At 37.4% G+C, this 18,040-nt stretch overlaps 1 protein-coding gene across 1 annotated transcript in view; it reads left to right on the top strand.

The window, feature by feature from the left end:
* The window catches only part of HCN1 (hyperpolarization activated cyclic nucleotide gated potassium channel 1), a 383,048-nt gene extending 368,281 nt beyond the window's left edge, over positions 1–14,767 (top strand). Inside the window, exons 7-8 of the mRNA XM_041747243.1 lie at positions 7,710–7,874; positions 11,219–14,767. Coding sequence (XP_041603177.1) covers positions 7,710–7,874; positions 11,219–12,141 — 1,088 coding nt within the window. The 3' untranslated portion in view covers positions 12,142–14,767. The remainder of the gene's footprint in view (positions 1–7,709; positions 7,875–11,218) is intronic.
* Positions 14,768–18,040: the final 3,273 nt, after the last annotated feature.

Here is an 18,040-nt window from a genome sequence, read left to right as displayed (position 1 = left end):
TGGTATAATCATATTAAACCACATAGGAAAGCAGAGCTGTCAAGATATCACTTCAAAAAACACACTTGATGTAGCTAAGAGCCAAAATCATTTGATCAATTTTTAAAAGCTGGCTGCTTTTTTAAAGGCATTTATAATTCAAGGTGTTTGATTAACTTTTAAAGAGTTTTTGGGAGATTTAAAATCAAAAGGAAAGATTTGGAGTGGTCCAGTGGATTTTTAAAGATGGATAGAATCAGGAAAAGTGCGGTCTTACCCTTCTTAGCTTTGATATTTTTTATGTGATTTTTGTTCCAATCACATAACATATCCCCTTTAATCTTCTGTATGTCACATGGACTAACATGGGGCCACCAGTGATTGTTTTTTATCTACCCAACAGGTATCTTGAAAATTACTGAGATAGTCCATCAAGTATTTTAACTTGCCAAAGACAAGTAGTATAAATATATAGTAGATAACAGTTTATAAATAGTATTGTGTAAAGCAGATTTTATGCAGACCTTAGACAATTGAAGGAGTCACAGTGGAATTTAAAGACACATCCATAATAAGGAAAGGGAAGGGATGAGAGGTTTCGAAGTGGAAAGTATAACCTTAATGAAAACATCTGTATATCCAACAGCATGAAACAGTCATGTCACAGATATGTTTGCAATTAATAAGAACCAGGTAAAAGATAAGAGCAATGTAACGTTTGGTGGATAGGGTCAGAGCTCCTCAAAAAGATAAGACTGGAATATTATGCTTGAATGTGAGCATATTCTTTTATGAAAAATATTTACACACCAGTATAAGTTGTTCTGCTTTTCATTTATTCATTCACTCATTCATTCTTTATTTCTTGAACCACAATGATATTACATGACTAAATCTATGGCAAGCACTAGATATTGTAAATGTGATCGTTGTACTTTTCATTAAAGACCTTATAAGTTAGCTTAGAGCAATGTCACATAAACAAGTAAGTCTGAAAGTGTGCTGTAGGCACTAAGAAACACGACCATCAAGTACAGTGGAGACACAAAGATAATTAAGAAGGGTGTCTATGGGTGTAATATCTTCTCACTTGAGAGAAGTCTAAGGAATTGGGATGGTTAGTTTATGAACAGATTGTTTACAAGAGGGTGGAGGGTGTGGGAGGTGATAATTGTATTTCACAAATTTGAACAGTTAGTTGATGTATGAAACATTACTTTTTCCTTTGTTCCAGCAGGTAGAGTCAAAATCACAAGGGAGAAAAATATAACGAGAAGAGAGGGAACATAAGGGGGAAAGGAAGGGACTCATGTTTTAGGAGTGCCCACACTGTGAGAGGCTTGTGCCAGGCACTCTGTAAGCACTATTTTAGTTAATCCTTGTAACAACTTTGCCAATGCTTAACTTGTCTGAGATGCCACTACTAGGCCAATACTCAGAGCCACGGGTGGTCACCCTAATTGCCATACTTTAAGAGAGATGAATTGACAAAACGTATGGGGAAGAGCTAAGATGTTTTCTGGCAAAGCAATAATTTTAGATGATATAAATGACAGCATGACCAGTGGTAGAAGATACTAATAATTGTACGAATGTGACTGTCTCTATGAGAACTGAAATGATCAGTTATAATCTCAGAAAATAGAGCAGAATTGGATGTTCCAGTTATTAGACTACTTATTGTAATATATATTCATAACTCTTATAATATCTGAACTTGGAAATATGTTATATCCAATCTGTTTCAGAAGCTTAAAAAAGATGTGAAATATTTCAAAATATATCAAATACTACAAATTTACATCTATTCAAATTTCCTAGATTCCTATTCAAATCCATGTCACATCTCAAGTTCTGCAAGCCAAGCTTGATATGCAGATTGAGTTAAGCCAGATGTTACCACCTCCTATGGGAAAAGAGGTGATATTTTACTAGTTCACTAGTATAAATATAGAAAGATTACAAATATAGAAAGAAAACAACAAAAAATGATATTTCCTCTTGCACGTTCTATGAGACACTGTTAGCCCACGTAATTTATAGGAAAGACACTAGGAGCCCAAGTAATTTACAGGAAATCAGTATTTTGATATACAATGGAGAATTGTTTTTACTTCATGATATCAGATACAAAAAAGGAAGCAGCTTCTTGCTTAAGTTACTATGAGCAACCAAGTACACATTTTCCCATAAATTCTAGAACCTCAGGTTAAACTTATTACCTTACAAATTTCTGTCATAAGTTCTAGTAAGTTTCTGTGTTACTGCAATGTCAAACTCTGCTTTAGAGGTCATGGAAGTATTTCTGAGTTGCAAAATTCTTGACGCCATTTATAAAATGACTTTATATAGGTGACAGTAATGTCAGATAGCCTGAAATGCTTATAATCAAGGTTAACTAATGTCAATAAAAATAGCATTGAGTAGTTGCTGTATCTCATACCCTAAGGTTTATTAAAAGTATATATATTTATGTAGTGGTGAGTCAAATTTAATCTCCTGGGACATACTCTTCATAATGTTAAAATTGAACACAATTTTCCAATGTGCCTATAATAGGGTGCATTACTGTCAGTTATCCTCTTCAGTAACTGAAATAACTTACCCTGTAAAGAAAATAACTTATCCTGTAAAGAAAAACAGGAGAATCATACAAAATTAAAATTGATGTGTCAAGTCCTCAAATACTTGTGCTCTTGATTATAATTCAGAAATTTGTATCCTGATAAAGGGATTTATTTTCAAGTAAATTAGCACTAAAATTCTTTTTTAAGATTTTTTTTTATTTATATATTCATGATAGAGAGAAAGAGAGGGAGGGAGGGAGGGAGAGAGAGAGAGAGAGGCAGAGACACAGGCATTGGGAGAAACAGGCTCCACGTGGGGAGCCTAATGTGGGACTCCATCCCTGTCTCCAGGACCACACCCCAGGCTGAAGGCAGGCGCTAAACTGCTGAGCCACCCAGGGATCCCCCAGCATTAAAATTCTTAAAGCAGTGATTGCACCACTGGGAAATTCCTAGTTGAGTTCTCAAACAGTAAATAAATGAGAAGAAAAGTAGAGAGATTGGAACAAGCAGCATGGTCTAGAAAATATGCCTTAAGATTCTTTTAGAAGCTTACATCTGTAATATGCACTTAGTTTGTTCTTTGGAAGTTCAATTTTATTTCATTGCGTGTTTTGCTTTTTGTGTGACGTCAATCTGAGCACCCAAAAGCAAGTTAATTTTCTACCTGGTGGGTAACGACATTATCTACACTGAAGAAAATATCACTAGACCTTCTAGATACTTTCTTCATTATAGATATTGCACAAAACCCACAACGATATGTTGTGTTGTTTAAAGAAAGTACATAAATCTTTTGGCAAGTTCTATTACAAATCTTTTGGCAAGTTCTATTATACCTCGCAAGGAACCGATATTACATTATCTAAAACTTAAGAATAGAATTTAGTGTGGGTCTTGAATTCATCCACTATCATTGATGTACGCATAAGCTTTTTAAAATAATTTTCTCTGGGCTCAAAACTCAAGGTTGCACTCACAGGGAGGCTAACAGTAATGTCACTGTATGATTGCTGTCTTTAAAATGAGTCAAACTGACGACGGAGATAAGTAATATTTAGGAAATCTAATAAAAGAAAATAAAAACAGTGACAGACTAATAAATACATAATTTCTTAGGCACCTAAAGGATAGTATCAGTTACAGATGAATAAAATGGTTTTTCTTTCTCTGTTTTTTACCTAAACCCAAATCCACACACCAAGTAAATACACAAAACCTCTATAACACCTGACACAGGACTGTATTCCTTCAATAAGTAGATCTTCAAAATAACTTTAAGATTAAGCAAAAATTAATTCACAGAGAAGCAACTGCTCCATTCACATACTGAATCTGGAAATTCAGTTTACGAAATCTAAGACTCTTTTACGATCAGAAGGTTTGCTTTTCTCATTGCTAAGTGTGTGGCATTTTTTCATTTTGTTATTCATGATAGAAACAAAGAGTCTGGAGGCTTTAAAAGAAGGGACTATTTAAAGTGATTTTCTCACTGACCAGTGACTAATTCTCCTCTCATGAATATACCTTCATTTGTTCTGGTTCTCACTACAAATTACTGAGGATATGCCAAGAAATAATGACTGAAGAAGTTTGTGTTGCCTCCAGAACTGTGATGACATAAAATTTCAGTTGTTTAATCCAAAAATTTGTTTTAAGTATGCTAGTGGTTACTACTGAAGCTTGAAGGGAAAATAGAAGGAACTTGGAATATATAGATATAGAGAGATATATAGATAGATAGATATAGATGATATGGATATAGGTAGACTGTGGCTGGGGAGGGAGCAGATTGCCTGACAGAACCGAAGAACGGCTCCCAGCTGAGACCCTAGGACTGAGGGCCAAATGAAAAGTGAGGGAGAAAACAAGTGACCTACCCAAGGCCTGCATAGGGTACAAAGGACTCTCTCTCCCTCACCCCACGTTGCAGAACAGCCTGTTCTGCTCTCCAGGCATTGGTTCTCCCAAGATTCTTCTATGAAAGCGATTGAAGAAGGCAGAGAACTAGGACAGCTAGAAAAGAGGTTAGTGACCCTGGAGTAAAGCCTTCTCCATTCTGGCATTTAAGGACATATGAGAACAGACTGCCCATCTCATTTCTCTAAAGAGAAACTCCAAATCAACAAATTATGCCACTTCACCAGACTTTTCAGATGTCAATGGATTACCCAAACAAAGCATTTAAACATTTAAGGGAAAGATCTAGACATAGTGAGTAGACATAGCAGAAGTAGTGAAGAGAAAGAATTCAGGAAAACAGAAGAGGACTTAAAATATAAACGTATAAAATATTGAAACCAAAGCCTTTTCTTTTCATTTTCACAGTTTTGTTGCAATATATTTTACATATACAGTTCACCCATTAAAAATGTACAATTCAATTTTTTTTTAGTAAATTTACCAAATTAAGAAACCATCACCATAAGCCAGGTTTAGACCATTTTCATCACTCTGGTAAGATTCCTTGTACCCATTCATTGTCACTCTCCTTTCCCACTTGCTATCCCAAGCAACCAATTGCTTGTCTCTATAGATTTGCCTTTTCTGGCTACTTCATATACATGGAATCGTATAATGTGTGGACTCATGTCTTGCTTCTTCCACTTATGTTTGTGAAACATACTGAGGTCTGTTCATATGTGTCATTCACAATCAGAACTCTTAACACCCATCAGAAGAGAGTGGTCATTACATCTATAATGAAAGAAAAGGATATAATGAGAGAGCAATAAACATAGGAAAATGGAAAGCATTGGAAATTAAACATCTAAGGGCCAAAACAAAAATATATTGAAAAGAATGGAAGGTAAAGTTGAAGACATCTCCTACAGTAGTAATCACTAATAACAGGTTTGCATTCCCTCATTTCCTGTTTTTTGTTTCCTATTCTGTGCACTTAAATATCAATTTTTTGAAGTTTTTAAAATAAAAGTTATGCACACCACAAATAAAAATAATTTATATAAAGGGAGGTTGAAAAATACACATCTGCAAAAAGGAATGTTTTTTATCCAGAAAGAGGCATATTGGTAGATATCATTATCATTTTGATCAACTTTATCAGATTGTATTTACAATCTTGTTTCTTTCTTTTCTCATTTAAACTTTCACGACCATTCTGTTATCACATTCATGGACTTTGAAAGCTTCACTTTTAATAATTGCCACATAGTTCACCCAGTGGCCACGTAACTGGTTGAATCTTGACTTGTTAAACATTTAGGGCATTCTCACATTTTCAGATGTTTAAATAAATATATATATCACTGTGTATATGTTCTTCTAATTACAGACTATTTCCTTGGGTTAGATTGTCCAGTGAAATTTCTGGGTTGAAGATAACAGATACTTTTTAAGATCTCTGTTGCATCTTAACTAGTTATTTTCCATGAGGCTTATAACCTAACCATTCTACATGACAACTTGCACAGATTTGAAAGCAACACCTAGAAGTAATACATTTCTCATCAGCTTATTGACCATAATGTGCCAATCATAAATTATATAATATGACATTAGTACCTGAGTGAGCAATGGGAATTTAGTATTGGGGTAGTGCTGAAAACACTTCCTTTAATTGCATTGTTTAGGTTAGAGTGGCCAGAAAATCCTATGGCGTCATAATAGCTTTATGTTTAAATATTTACCAATATAGACTCATCTTTCTACATACTCCCCGTACACACACACAGGCACACAAGCATGAACACTCCACAATATTACTTATTAAATTTGCAACATGTTTACCAGCATGAACAACAACATAAGTGGTTGCTTAGGTGGCATTTCCTAAAATGCTATCCTCCCAGATTGGTTCAGATGTGCTTCTTAATATTTCCAGAATGCCCACCGTCTGTATCATTGTTCTTACCAGATTGCATTTAAATGAACTCCCAATTAAGATGAACTCTTTTTTTTAAAACCGTCAGTATATAAGTAATTCAAACTTTGATATTCTGTTTGATTCATATTTCCAGCCCAACAGCAAGTACATAATGCCTACCACATAATTTATTCACTGTGCTTATTTATTTTTTATTTATTTTTTTAATTTTTATTTATTTATGATAGTCACACAGGGAGAGAGAGAGAGAGAGAGAGAGAGAGAGAGGCATAGACACAGGCAGAGGGAGAAGCAGGCTCCATGTACCGGGAACCCGACGTGGGGTTTGATCCCGGGTCTCCAGGATCGCGCCCTGGGCCAAAGGCAGGCGCCAAACCACTGCGCCACCCAGGGATCCCAATTCACTGTGTTTATTAACATGAACTGAACTTAGTTAAATTGAGAAGAGTGTGAATTTAGCCCCTTTCAATAATTATTTTGCTGTTATTTCCTTGTTAGGAAATTGTGCATTCAGAAATACTTCTCTCATTTCTCTTTTCAAATTGGTTATCTTGAAACTAAATTTTTAAATTATTTCGAATTTTTTTAAAAAACTCAAAATATATACAGTTTAATTAAATTTAGGAAAACAAAATAAAAATTATCACTTGCAGATTTATTTAGCTAGCAAATAAGGGATTCCAAATTTGCAAATGTTTGCTTACTATATTTTGGAAATCCAGTTCTCAAGAAAAAAAATCTTCTTAGAAATTATTGAAATAGAAAGCCTCTCTGTGCATTTGGAATATAATTTTCTATACCAATCTCATTGGGAATATGCGAACTACATGAGGCATGCCCGAAACACATTCCTCAGGATCCTTGGTCCAGTTTTTCTTGATCTTAGGACTTTCTAGGCCAATGTTTGGGTTCACTTTGGTTTCTATCTATATCATATCATCTGCTTTTTGCTTTCCAAACTTTATAAAAATCTTGTCTCATTATGGTTTCTTCCAGTATTCAACTCCACTGTGTATTTATGATTTCCTTTTCTACATTTTTATTGTTATTTCAGATGCATTGGAACGAGGGCCGAAGGATAGGCAACTTCAGTTCAGCTTTCCATTTGAACTAAAAGCTTTAACTATTTAACAAAGAATATTATTTTAAAGTTGAGTATTGTCCATTGGATATTACTGTCAGAAGAAATTTACTGATAAAATAGAAAACGCTGCCAATCATTGGTTGATCACACCATGACACTTTGTTAAAATTGTGAGTCTTAGTGGCCTTTGAACCAAAATTACCAAATAAATCTTTCTTTCTTGTTTTTATAGAGATTTGCTTGCTGACCAAGGGACGCCGTACTGCCAGTGTTCGAGCTGATACATATTGCCGTCTTTATTCACTTTCTGTGGACAATTTCAATGAGGTCCTGGAGGAATATCCAATGATGAGGAGAGCCTTTGAGACGGTTGCCATTGACCGACTAGATCGGATAGGTACTCTCTTCAGCTTTTTTTTTTTTTTTTTTTTTAAATTTTATTTATTTATGACAGAGAGCGAGAGAGAGGGAGAGGGAGAAGAAGGCTCCATGCAGGGAGCCCGACATGGGACTCGATCCCAGGTCTCCAGGATCACGCCCTGGGCTGAAGGCAGCGCTAACCCACTGGGCCACAAGGGCTGCCCTCTCTTCAGCTTTCTATCATTTTTGGTGTACAATTTAGTTATGCTCCAGTGGGCTGATACATGTTTGCAATTGTTAAGTCCTAAATGCTATCATAGGTTGCCTAATTAATTAGCATAGAAATAGCAGTTAGCTCTAGCCTTATTTCTACTAACTTTCTCTTCTCTAAGTATTCTGGGTTTATTTAATCATCTCTATTTTTACTAGCTGTTCAATCTGATTTCCCCAGTGATGCCAAAACAATTTGAATCTTCAGGTAAAAAGCAATGATAAAAATTTTAGGTAGCACTAAAATAGAACTAAAAATACAATAGTATGAGTCTATATTACAAACCAAATAATTTTATCACAAGTTTTTTTTTAAAAAAAAATTATGTATCAACTTTACATTTTTATCTTTATATTGAGAACTGAAAGCTGCTTGTACACTTTAATTGTCTCAGTAGAAACTTCTCGAAATGTTTGTAATACAGACTCAAGCAGGAAAAGCCTTGATAGAAGTACCCTACATAGATGCTTTACTTTGTAAACATCAACTTATTTTAAAGTCTTCTCTGCTCTCAAATAAGAATATATAAATTAGACCTCATTAGTTACACTAGTTTAAAGATTTGAGTAATTGCTATAGTAAAGTTAGATCAGATTGGCTTGCTATTAGCTTCCCAAGATATGCTGGAACATTCTAATGTCAGAAGGTGGTATGCATTCATTTTCCACACTTAAATCCTTTTTCCCCACCTTACCCTGCTCTGCCCCCTTTCCCTCTTAATTCTACTCCATCCCCTATAGAATGCTTCTGTGACCTCCCACCCACTCCTACGCTGAATATCCTGAGTAGGTTCTCTCATACTCCTAGGAATTTCCTCCATCACAATACTGCTTTTATTACTGTAACTGCTCTAAGGATGCTAAGATTTGTGAATGTAGAGGTCATGACTAATTCACTATTAAATTCACAGTACCTAGTACACAATGAATATTCTTGAAGAGAGGTGGTAGGGAGGGATGAAGGAATCAATGATCTCAAAGGAGATGGGGTTGAGATCACTTGGAAGTAAACAAGTGCTTCATTCTTATTTAAGGTAAGGATTTTTTACTGATGTAGTCTTACGTCAGCTTTTCTTACGCACTTTGTATCTTTCTTTCCTTCTACAGAAGTGGGATGACAGATGCATAAGGGCCTGAAATTAGATTAGGAGAAGTAAAGGTGGTATTTGGACATTATCATTAGACATAACACACAGATTAGAAAATCATACTGACAACTTAGACATGTAATAGGACATAGTGTCGAGACAGTGCCCATAAAAGTGGGTATTCCTGAAAGCATCTTTATTTAATTTGAAAATAATTACCTCTTTGTGGTATGTGAGTGCTCATGGTAGAGCTAGAGACTAATTTCTGAGCACATGAGTTTTTTCCTAAGCCAGCTAGATGTCTTTTAGAGAAAGCATTAAAATGAGGATATTTTAATAGAGAATTTATGTTAATCTGATACAGCTTCACTCTATTCTAACTTTTTCCAATTAATTTTTATAAGAAAATTTGCATGAAATGGCTTACAATCAATAATAGAGACAATAAAAGTGCTAATAAGCACCAAGCATTTGCGGTTTTGATCCTTATAAAATTTGAACAGTGCATTAAAATTATAGTATTTCTCCACAAGTTCATAAATATTTACATTATGAAATGTCGACTATTCACATGATCACAAAGAAATATTGTCCCTCTCCATTCTGTGGCTTTTGCTTATATATGTAGACCATATTTAGTTAAGGCAATATGCTGAAACAGCATTTATATTTTTTACTAATATAGCAGCTTTTCTTCTTTAGAAATTTAAAACAGTTCTATAAGGAGAGACAAGCATTTATTTTGGAAGTCACTTAAAATGATAGTTTTCTAGCAGTAAATTATAACATGTATTTCCATTAAAAAACATCCCTTCTAACTCTAACTTTATTTAGTAATATGGCAAATTGATTCACTTTTCAGTTACAATACTTATCCGGGAATTATTTTATTAATGATGTCACCAAAAATCGCTGATTTTTCCCTCTTTCATCAATCTAATTCTGATTCTATCGTTATCCTGCCAGAGAATGTCTACTTATTGCAAACCACTCAAAGACAGTGGCAGGAAAGAGAAGTAATGCTTATTGAGATTCTAGAGGGAGCTGAGAACCTGCCATAAACCATACCCCTTAATCCTCACAAAGACCTTCCAGAAAATGGAATGGTTCTCAACCTGCCACGCATAACAATCCTCTGAGGAAATATGCTTCCAAAGTACTGAAATCTGGCTATTCTGATTTAATTGGTAGGCTTCAGACAAAAATCAGTATTTTTCAAAGCTCCAGAGATGAGAAGAATATGATTATGGGGGGGGGGGGAGATCACAGTTATAGGGCACTGGTCAAAAGTAAAGGACTTGCCACAGGGCTTCTCCAGTTTGCCTGTGCGAATCACCTGAGGATCTTAATAAAATGCAGCGCCCTGGTCAGCAAGTAGGATGGGGCTTAAGAGACTGCATTTCTAGAAAGCACTCACATGATGCAAATGCATGTGGCTGGCTGGCTGTCCTTCCTAAGGATCTTCCTTCCCCATTCCTGTTTCTTATTCACCAGGTTTTCTTGGACATTGTTCTTAACCTTGCTATGACCCCGTTCTCCTTCTGGGTGAAAAGGGGTTACAAACACACCCACCTCCAGGAGTTGAGGATTAAATAAAACAAATTTACCTAAAGCCTTTTGTAGAGTACCTGTCACAGAGTAAATGTCCTATTGCCCTTTGGGGGTGGGGGTGGAGGGAAGGTAGCTTTAAACTTAAATTGGATTCCAGGCCCATCCTGACCCCCAAATGCCCTTTCTTCTCCCACTCTTCCGAGTAGCTCTCGTGCCAAGTCTCTCCCTTTCTTCTGTAAGGTGGCTTTGCCCATGTTACAGACTTTTCAACCTGACTTGCATAGGAGGTAGGATTTCCCAGACAGAGAGAGGAAGAGTGAGGGGCAGGAGGCGCCCGTCCGTTGGGGTCTAGAGGTGAGTACTTGGCTTCTAGGCGCCGGCCTGCGGCCTGCTTCTGTCCGGGGAGCCGCTCCCCCGGGCGTGCCCCGACCTCCCGAGGCTCTCTAAGCGGCTCTCTTTCTTTCGCTGCCAGGGAAGAAAAATTCAATTCTCCTGCAGAAGTTCCAGAAGGATCTGAACACCGGTGTGTTCAACAATCAGGAGAACGAGATCCTGAAGCAGATTGTGAAGCACGACCGGGAGATGGTGCAGGCCATCGCTCCGATCAGCTACCCCCAGATGACAGCCCTGAACTCCACCTGCTCCGCCGCGACTCCGCCCTCCCGCGCCCGGACGCAGTCCCCGCCGGTGTACACCGCGCCCAGCCTGTCCCACGGCAACCTGCATTCCCCCAGCCCCAGCACCCAGACCCCGCAGCCCTCCGCCGTGCTGTCGCCCTGCTCCTACACCACCGCGGTGTGCAGCCCGCCCGTCCAGAGCCCGCTGGCCGCTCGGACTTTCCACTATGCCTCCCCCACGGCGTCCCAGCTGTCGCTCGCGCAGCAGCCGCAGCCCGCGCAGCCCGCGCAGCCCCCGCAGCCCGCGCAGCCCGCGCAGCCCCCGCAGCCGCAGCCCGCGCAGCCGCAGCCGCAGCCCCCGCAGCCGCCGCAGACGCCCGGCAGCGCCACCCCGAGGAACGACGTGCACAGGAGCACCCAGGCGCTCCACAACGCCAGCCTGAGCCGCGAGGTCAGGCCCCTGTCGGCCTCGCAGCCCTCGCTGCCCCACGAGGTCGCCACGCTCATGTCCAGACCGCACCCCACTGTGGGCGAGTCCCTGGCCTCCATCCCTCAGCCCGTGACAGCTGTCCACGGCCCGGGGCTGCAGGCGGGGGGCAGGGGCACCGTCCCCCAGCGAGTCGCCCTGTTCCGACAGATGTCCTCGGGAGCCATCCCCCCGAACCGAGCAGCGCCCCCCGCGCCCCCTCCACCAGCAGCGGCTCTCCCCAGAGAGCCTTCCTCAGTCTTAACTGCAGACCCAGAGGCCGAAAAGCCACGATTTGCTTCGAATTTATGATCCCTGCTGATTGTCAAAGCAGAAAGAACTACTCTGATAAACTGAGAATCTTCTCAGGCCCTATTTTATTCTATCTCCTGATAGATTCCTCTAGCCTACTATGAAGAGATATTTTAGACAGCTCTGGCCTACATGCAAAATGTAAAATATATAAATATATACCTACTATTAAATATCTATCTAAATTCCCAAGAGGAGTTCAAGAGACCTGTTTAGCATTCAGTGTTAAATGTCTTCCTTTCTTTAACTCATTAAAGGATTTAAAATGTTGTTGTAAGATCATTTGTTTTTAACCTACTTTTACTGACTTCCTTTGATATGTGTATTTCTTCTACTTTATGAGGAGTTCTTGGATTCGGTGGAAACAAAACTCTGATTTTAAAAGGCAACTCAAGTGAGCTACTGAATAGCACCAACTAAAACGTCTTTCATTAGCTGTGTCTCTGCATCTAAATTGTTAATCATTAATTACGGAGAATTAAATAGCGAATCCCATTTTATAGAGCTAAATTGTCTTTTGGTGCTTTCGATTTTGAATTAGGTTACAGAACACACGGGATGCTTGGCCACGGTTGGAGACTAGCATTGCCACTGTTACGAATATCTCTAACCTCAGACACGTTCACTGGTCTTTCAGAAAGCTGAGGGGATATTTGTCTTCATGTGTTATCGGACTTTTACCAAGACTCAATCAATGTTAGCTGTAAATAACTTTTTCAACCCAAATAAAAATAGCTATTCTGTGCTGTATGAAGGTAAAAGTCATCACTCAAGAATTTAGTTTTATTGCTTCACTTCAAAACTTAGAGTTTGAAATTTTACAAAACCTAATTGTAGCAGTTATTCAACTGTACTGCAATGGCTTGAAACCTACAATATTATTTTAACCTGCAATGTTTTATGCAAAACTGTATGCTCAATTCTACAAATTGCTTGTATTACACCAAAAATCATTACTTTTCTTCCTTCTTGCCATAACCAAGCATCTGAAAATAGTCCCTGCATGCTTTTTGGAAAAAAAAAAAAAATAGGTTCAGATCAGTCACTGTAGGGAGAGGCTTACAGTATTTCTCATTTCTAGAAAAGTATAACCATTCATTAATTGCCTATCTTAAAATTCCTATAAGGCTGACTTGGATCTCTGACTTAAGTCTAGAAGTGAGGTTTTCACTTTCATTTAATATTATTACTATTACTACTATTATTTAAATGATGATTTGTAAACCACAGCTTGATTTGGAGTTGCCAGTGTGTTCTGTGTCTTCACTGTTGATAGTTGGTAGTTTACCTTGGTGTTAATTTAAAATAACTAAACACATGATAGCATCATGTCTTTTTGGGAGCACACACTTTGTTCTATGTATATTGTAATAAAACGGTTAGTAAATCTTAAGGCATGTGGTGACTAACATAGCCCTTAGATAGGAGGTTTGTTATTTGGAATGTGCTGGAAAATGTATGGACGTGATGACAGAAAGCCAGGGGCAAATTGAATGTGAGCATTGTTTGTTTGTCTGTTTCCCTAACTCTCCATGACCTGTGAACATCTGCTTCTTCTCAGAGAAGTCCCTTAGTAATCATTTGTGCCTAATGCACCCCACAAATGTGGTGGATGACTGGAACACAATTGGAAGATCCCTAATAACCGACTTCTGTAAATAACCCAAGTTAAGAGGATGACCTAAAGTGGAGGTCTTCAGTATCTTTGACCCTGGCGATACACTTAAGAAGAACTTAACAAGATCACACAATCAGTGGGGCAGGGCCTCCAGATAGACTTGAGGACAGAAAACAAAATAAAAGCAAAAACTCTAAAATGGATCCATGCTGCCTGTTATGCCTTTTACGGATATAATACCTATTATACCAAAATGAGTTGTTATGTTTCATTTCTAACAGATCCCAGCTTGTGTGGAAGTTATCAACAATGCTAGTCAATGTAATGTTGTCATTAACATGCTGGTGACATCTGATGGCATGTCAGGACTGGTGTAAGAAGGGGATTGTTCAGTCTCCCTAGAGCCTTTGGGAAAGCTGCAAGACCATTTACATATCAGTACAAAACTCCTTTATTTTATTAAGATATTGAGAATTAACTTCAATTTATTAAGATCATGTATTGGTCCTTTAAATTATTAAAGGTTTACATTTGATAGCACTAATGGGTTTGGTAGTGAAATATTTTTATATATAAATCTTTGGTTTTTTATTTTGAGCACTATTGGGAAACATAAGCAAAATTGAATTGCATGGTCTTTCAGTGCAACCATAAAATTTTTATTCACTTTGTAACAGAATGGACAAAAAAAAATTAAGGTTTATATGTTAAACTAATAAAATGGCACAGGGTAAATTATATACATATATATGAATGAATATATATGCTTAGGTTAAGAAAAAAAAAATTGACTCACATTCCTGTAATATAAAAGTCCATTGCTAGTTGAAAAGTGACCTCTTTTCTCTGTACATAGTCAAGCCCACAAGTATGGAGTTTTAATCTGTACAGAAAGAAATGTATTATTGAAAAGGTTGGTCTCTCTGCTGCTGGAAAAATAGTAGAATAGCTGATTCTTAAAACAACTGTATGATCAGGGACGAATTAGAGTATTTCTTTTGTCTTTGCTCAAAGCCATACATATATAAATATATATAAAGATTATTAATAAATTCAACAGAAAATAAACTAAAATCATGAATATTTTATTTTATCAATATACTCTAATCAAATGTTTTGTTTTATTAATGAGTAAAGATTTGCCTCTTCTACCTTTACCTCATAAGATTTCCAAGAGGGCTTATATTTGACAGTCATTATAAAGTTAATTAGAGCCTATGACAGTAGTGAGGAAGGTAAATAGAACATGGGTCTTCCAGTTATCCCTGTGTTTTACTTCTTTGTGTAGTACTAGATGAACTTTTTAATTCTTTGTGCCTCCTTAACATGTGGTTGTTGCCCAATTCAAAAACACAGTCATTTCTGTGCTATTAGATTTAGAGATGAAAAAAAAAAAAGTCACCCGATAATTTATTATACAAAGCTCTTTTATGATAGCCGTGGGCCTTGCAAAGGCTTTCAGTGATAGAACCTCCCTTTACAAGTGGATTTTGAATCAGATCTAAAAGAGCCTGACATAGAGTTTATTGCACTGAATGAAGAATTCTTGAAAACTGTAAGGACAAACGGCAGGAATGGCAATAGACTCTATTCATCAAATAAATAGCCTGTCTCTGGGTCTCAGTGACCACTCCATAAGTGAATGATTCCCTGACGGACACCATCCCACTTTCAAAAAGGCAGTTATTTTGCCATCTGTAAGCTTAAGTGAGCATAACATCTGCAGGACACTACAAAGTTCACAGTCAAGTTAGAATAGTTCCTAAAGGACTTGGGTGATTTAAACAATATGTGTGTTTTAAATTTTAGATGCTATTATTTCAAATCCCAAGTTATTTACACTTTGAAATAGAAGTGATCTCTATCCTCTTTCAGGCCTATTTTTTTTTTAATCTTCATGACTTCATTTTAAATTTAAGGGTTTATATTTCTTAATTTTATAATTTTACTATGCTAACTTGCTCTTATGAGTTTTACTTTCATAATTTATGACATTGAGCTGTTTGAACAAGATTTACCTCTCTTATGCCTCTATCCTTCTAGGATACGGGTCTAGTTGTTTTGCTCGTATAATTGCACTACACCTCGCAAAATTTTAACACATGCTCTGCCTAGTTGAAAATTACTTATTCTGTGCAATGCAAAAGAAATGGAGTCCTCATAGAATAATTGGATGCTGAGCATCAATAGGCATTTTGAGTCCTGAAAGTAATGGTTACAAATTTAAGCAAGTGTGACCGGCTACATGCACTGAATTGTTAGCCCAGTTCTATAACTTTATTTAATATGTCCTTTCTCCAGGAAAATAAGATGAAATAAAGAAAATTTGCTGTTGTATTCAGAGTTAAGTATACCTGATACTGGCCCTGAAAAGTAGTGACTTTCTTAAGCAACTTTGGTTCTGTCCTTTTTAAAAATGCCATCTGTTTTTTTATAAACCGGCAACAATGAATTCAATCATGAAGAGAAGGCCTGCTTTTATATACTTTCTTTTTATACTTTCTTTGTGACCAAAGGCCACAAAGAAAGTATAAATTACTCTACCTAAATTCATCAAGGATGTAGGAGCAAATCAAGTGAGAAGACTCCTATTCCTCTTCCCATTTTAGAGTTTTTGACCAAAGGCCACATTCCTTCCACTCTACCTAAATTCATCAAGGATGTAGGAGCAAATCAAGTGAGAAGATTCCTATTCCTCTTCCAATTTTAGAGTTTTTGACCAAAGGCCACATTCCTTCCTTCCTTCCCCATGGACATTTCTGTGAATATTTGTCCTTTTGTTCTTCATCATTTTCTTTATCACTCTAGGACATGCGAAGCATGAGCTTTTCTACATAAGAATAATTTCGTGGCCTATTCACAAATCTATAGCAAAACAAAGATAATTATATTAATTATTTAGAAGAAAATATTGGCAGTTTTGTCATACCTTGCTGCTTTTCAGGTTTTGAATACTGAAATCATTGTTCCCTATCCCCCAAATTCAAGCATATTCTCTTCTGTCACTGAACGATCAGATAGGGAACTGGTCTCCCTCAGCCGGGCAGCACGAGCTAACATGAGAAAGGCCTCATATACAAAATCTGAAGTGCGAAAGCTCTCAGCAACCAAGGCAAACAGTATTTTAATGCAATGTTTAAAAAAATCAAAGTAATTATCAATGACAAACCGAATGTCACAATACAATCTTAAATGAAGACAAGATCCAAACCTGTGCTTCCATGACTTGCCTCAGTTGCCTCCCTCACCCTGATCCTGCTTCCTGTTGAGCCTCTGATGGGACAAAAGGGGCTTCGAAGGGTTTCTGTGTCAGAGGCCCTGCCCTTATTTGTCCCCATCACACCCTGAGAATTATTTAAGTTGATGTAAAAAGGCCTTGTCCATAAGGTTCTGGATTTGTTTCCAAGAGTAATGTGTGAAATGCCGGACAAAGAATTAACCTTTCCTGACAAAGGAAACACACTTTTTAAAAATATGGATGTTCACCAGAGCAGGTGATTGGGGCCATGGGCATTTCATTACTGCTGGCCACTATCTTAGGCCAAAGAAGAGCATAAAATGAATGAGAAATCCTGGTTTTAAACCTCCTAAAGAGCTTTTAATATTGGACCAATGGTGTTACAGTTTTAGGCTTTGTCTTCTTAATTTTATGAAACCAAGATTTCCAGTTGAGTGGATACATGTTGAAATGTGTGTTTTGCTAACATGACAGGAAAAGTCATTTGTGAAAGCAAATGGGGAGCCAGAGCAGGGGGCAGGGGGGTAACCATTTAGAATCCCACACAACCCTGCAGAGAGGCTGGATCCCAAGGAAAATCCCAGGTTTGCTGAACAGGACAACAGGGGATTAGAAGTTGAAATGGAAATTGCTTTGCTTAAGACAAGCATAAAGGGGATGGAGGAGAATTTAAGAATATGAGAGTGAGGATCCGTATGAACAGAAAGAAACGATGAAACAGTTTTGGTTAAAACTCCAAAGATTCTCCAAATCTTACAGAAGGCATTACACTTCAAAGATGGGCAGTTTGGGGGGCTATTTACATTTCTAATGTAGAATCGGTGGCCACTTATTCCCAAAGGGAAACATCTCTTCATTTTTTTAATTGTAAATGTTTAAATAATAACAGTTAATAACAATTTATTTATTTAATTGAACATGTCTGAGTAAATATAATGTTCAAAAGCTAAGGACTACTTTAAGTTTTCATTAGGTTTATATAAATAAATACAAGTGATTCAGAGTTATTCAGACATTCTTTTAAAAATGAAGCAATTTTACCG

Source organism: Vulpes lagopus, chromosome 3 (assembly GCF_018345385.1).
Source record: "Vulpes lagopus strain Blue_001 chromosome 3, ASM1834538v1, whole genome shotgun sequence".
Taxonomy (NCBI): domain Eukaryota; kingdom Metazoa; phylum Chordata; class Mammalia; order Carnivora; family Canidae; genus Vulpes; species Vulpes lagopus.
Note: the sequence above shows the minus strand (reverse complement) of the source record. Positions and strands in the feature narration are given on the sequence as shown.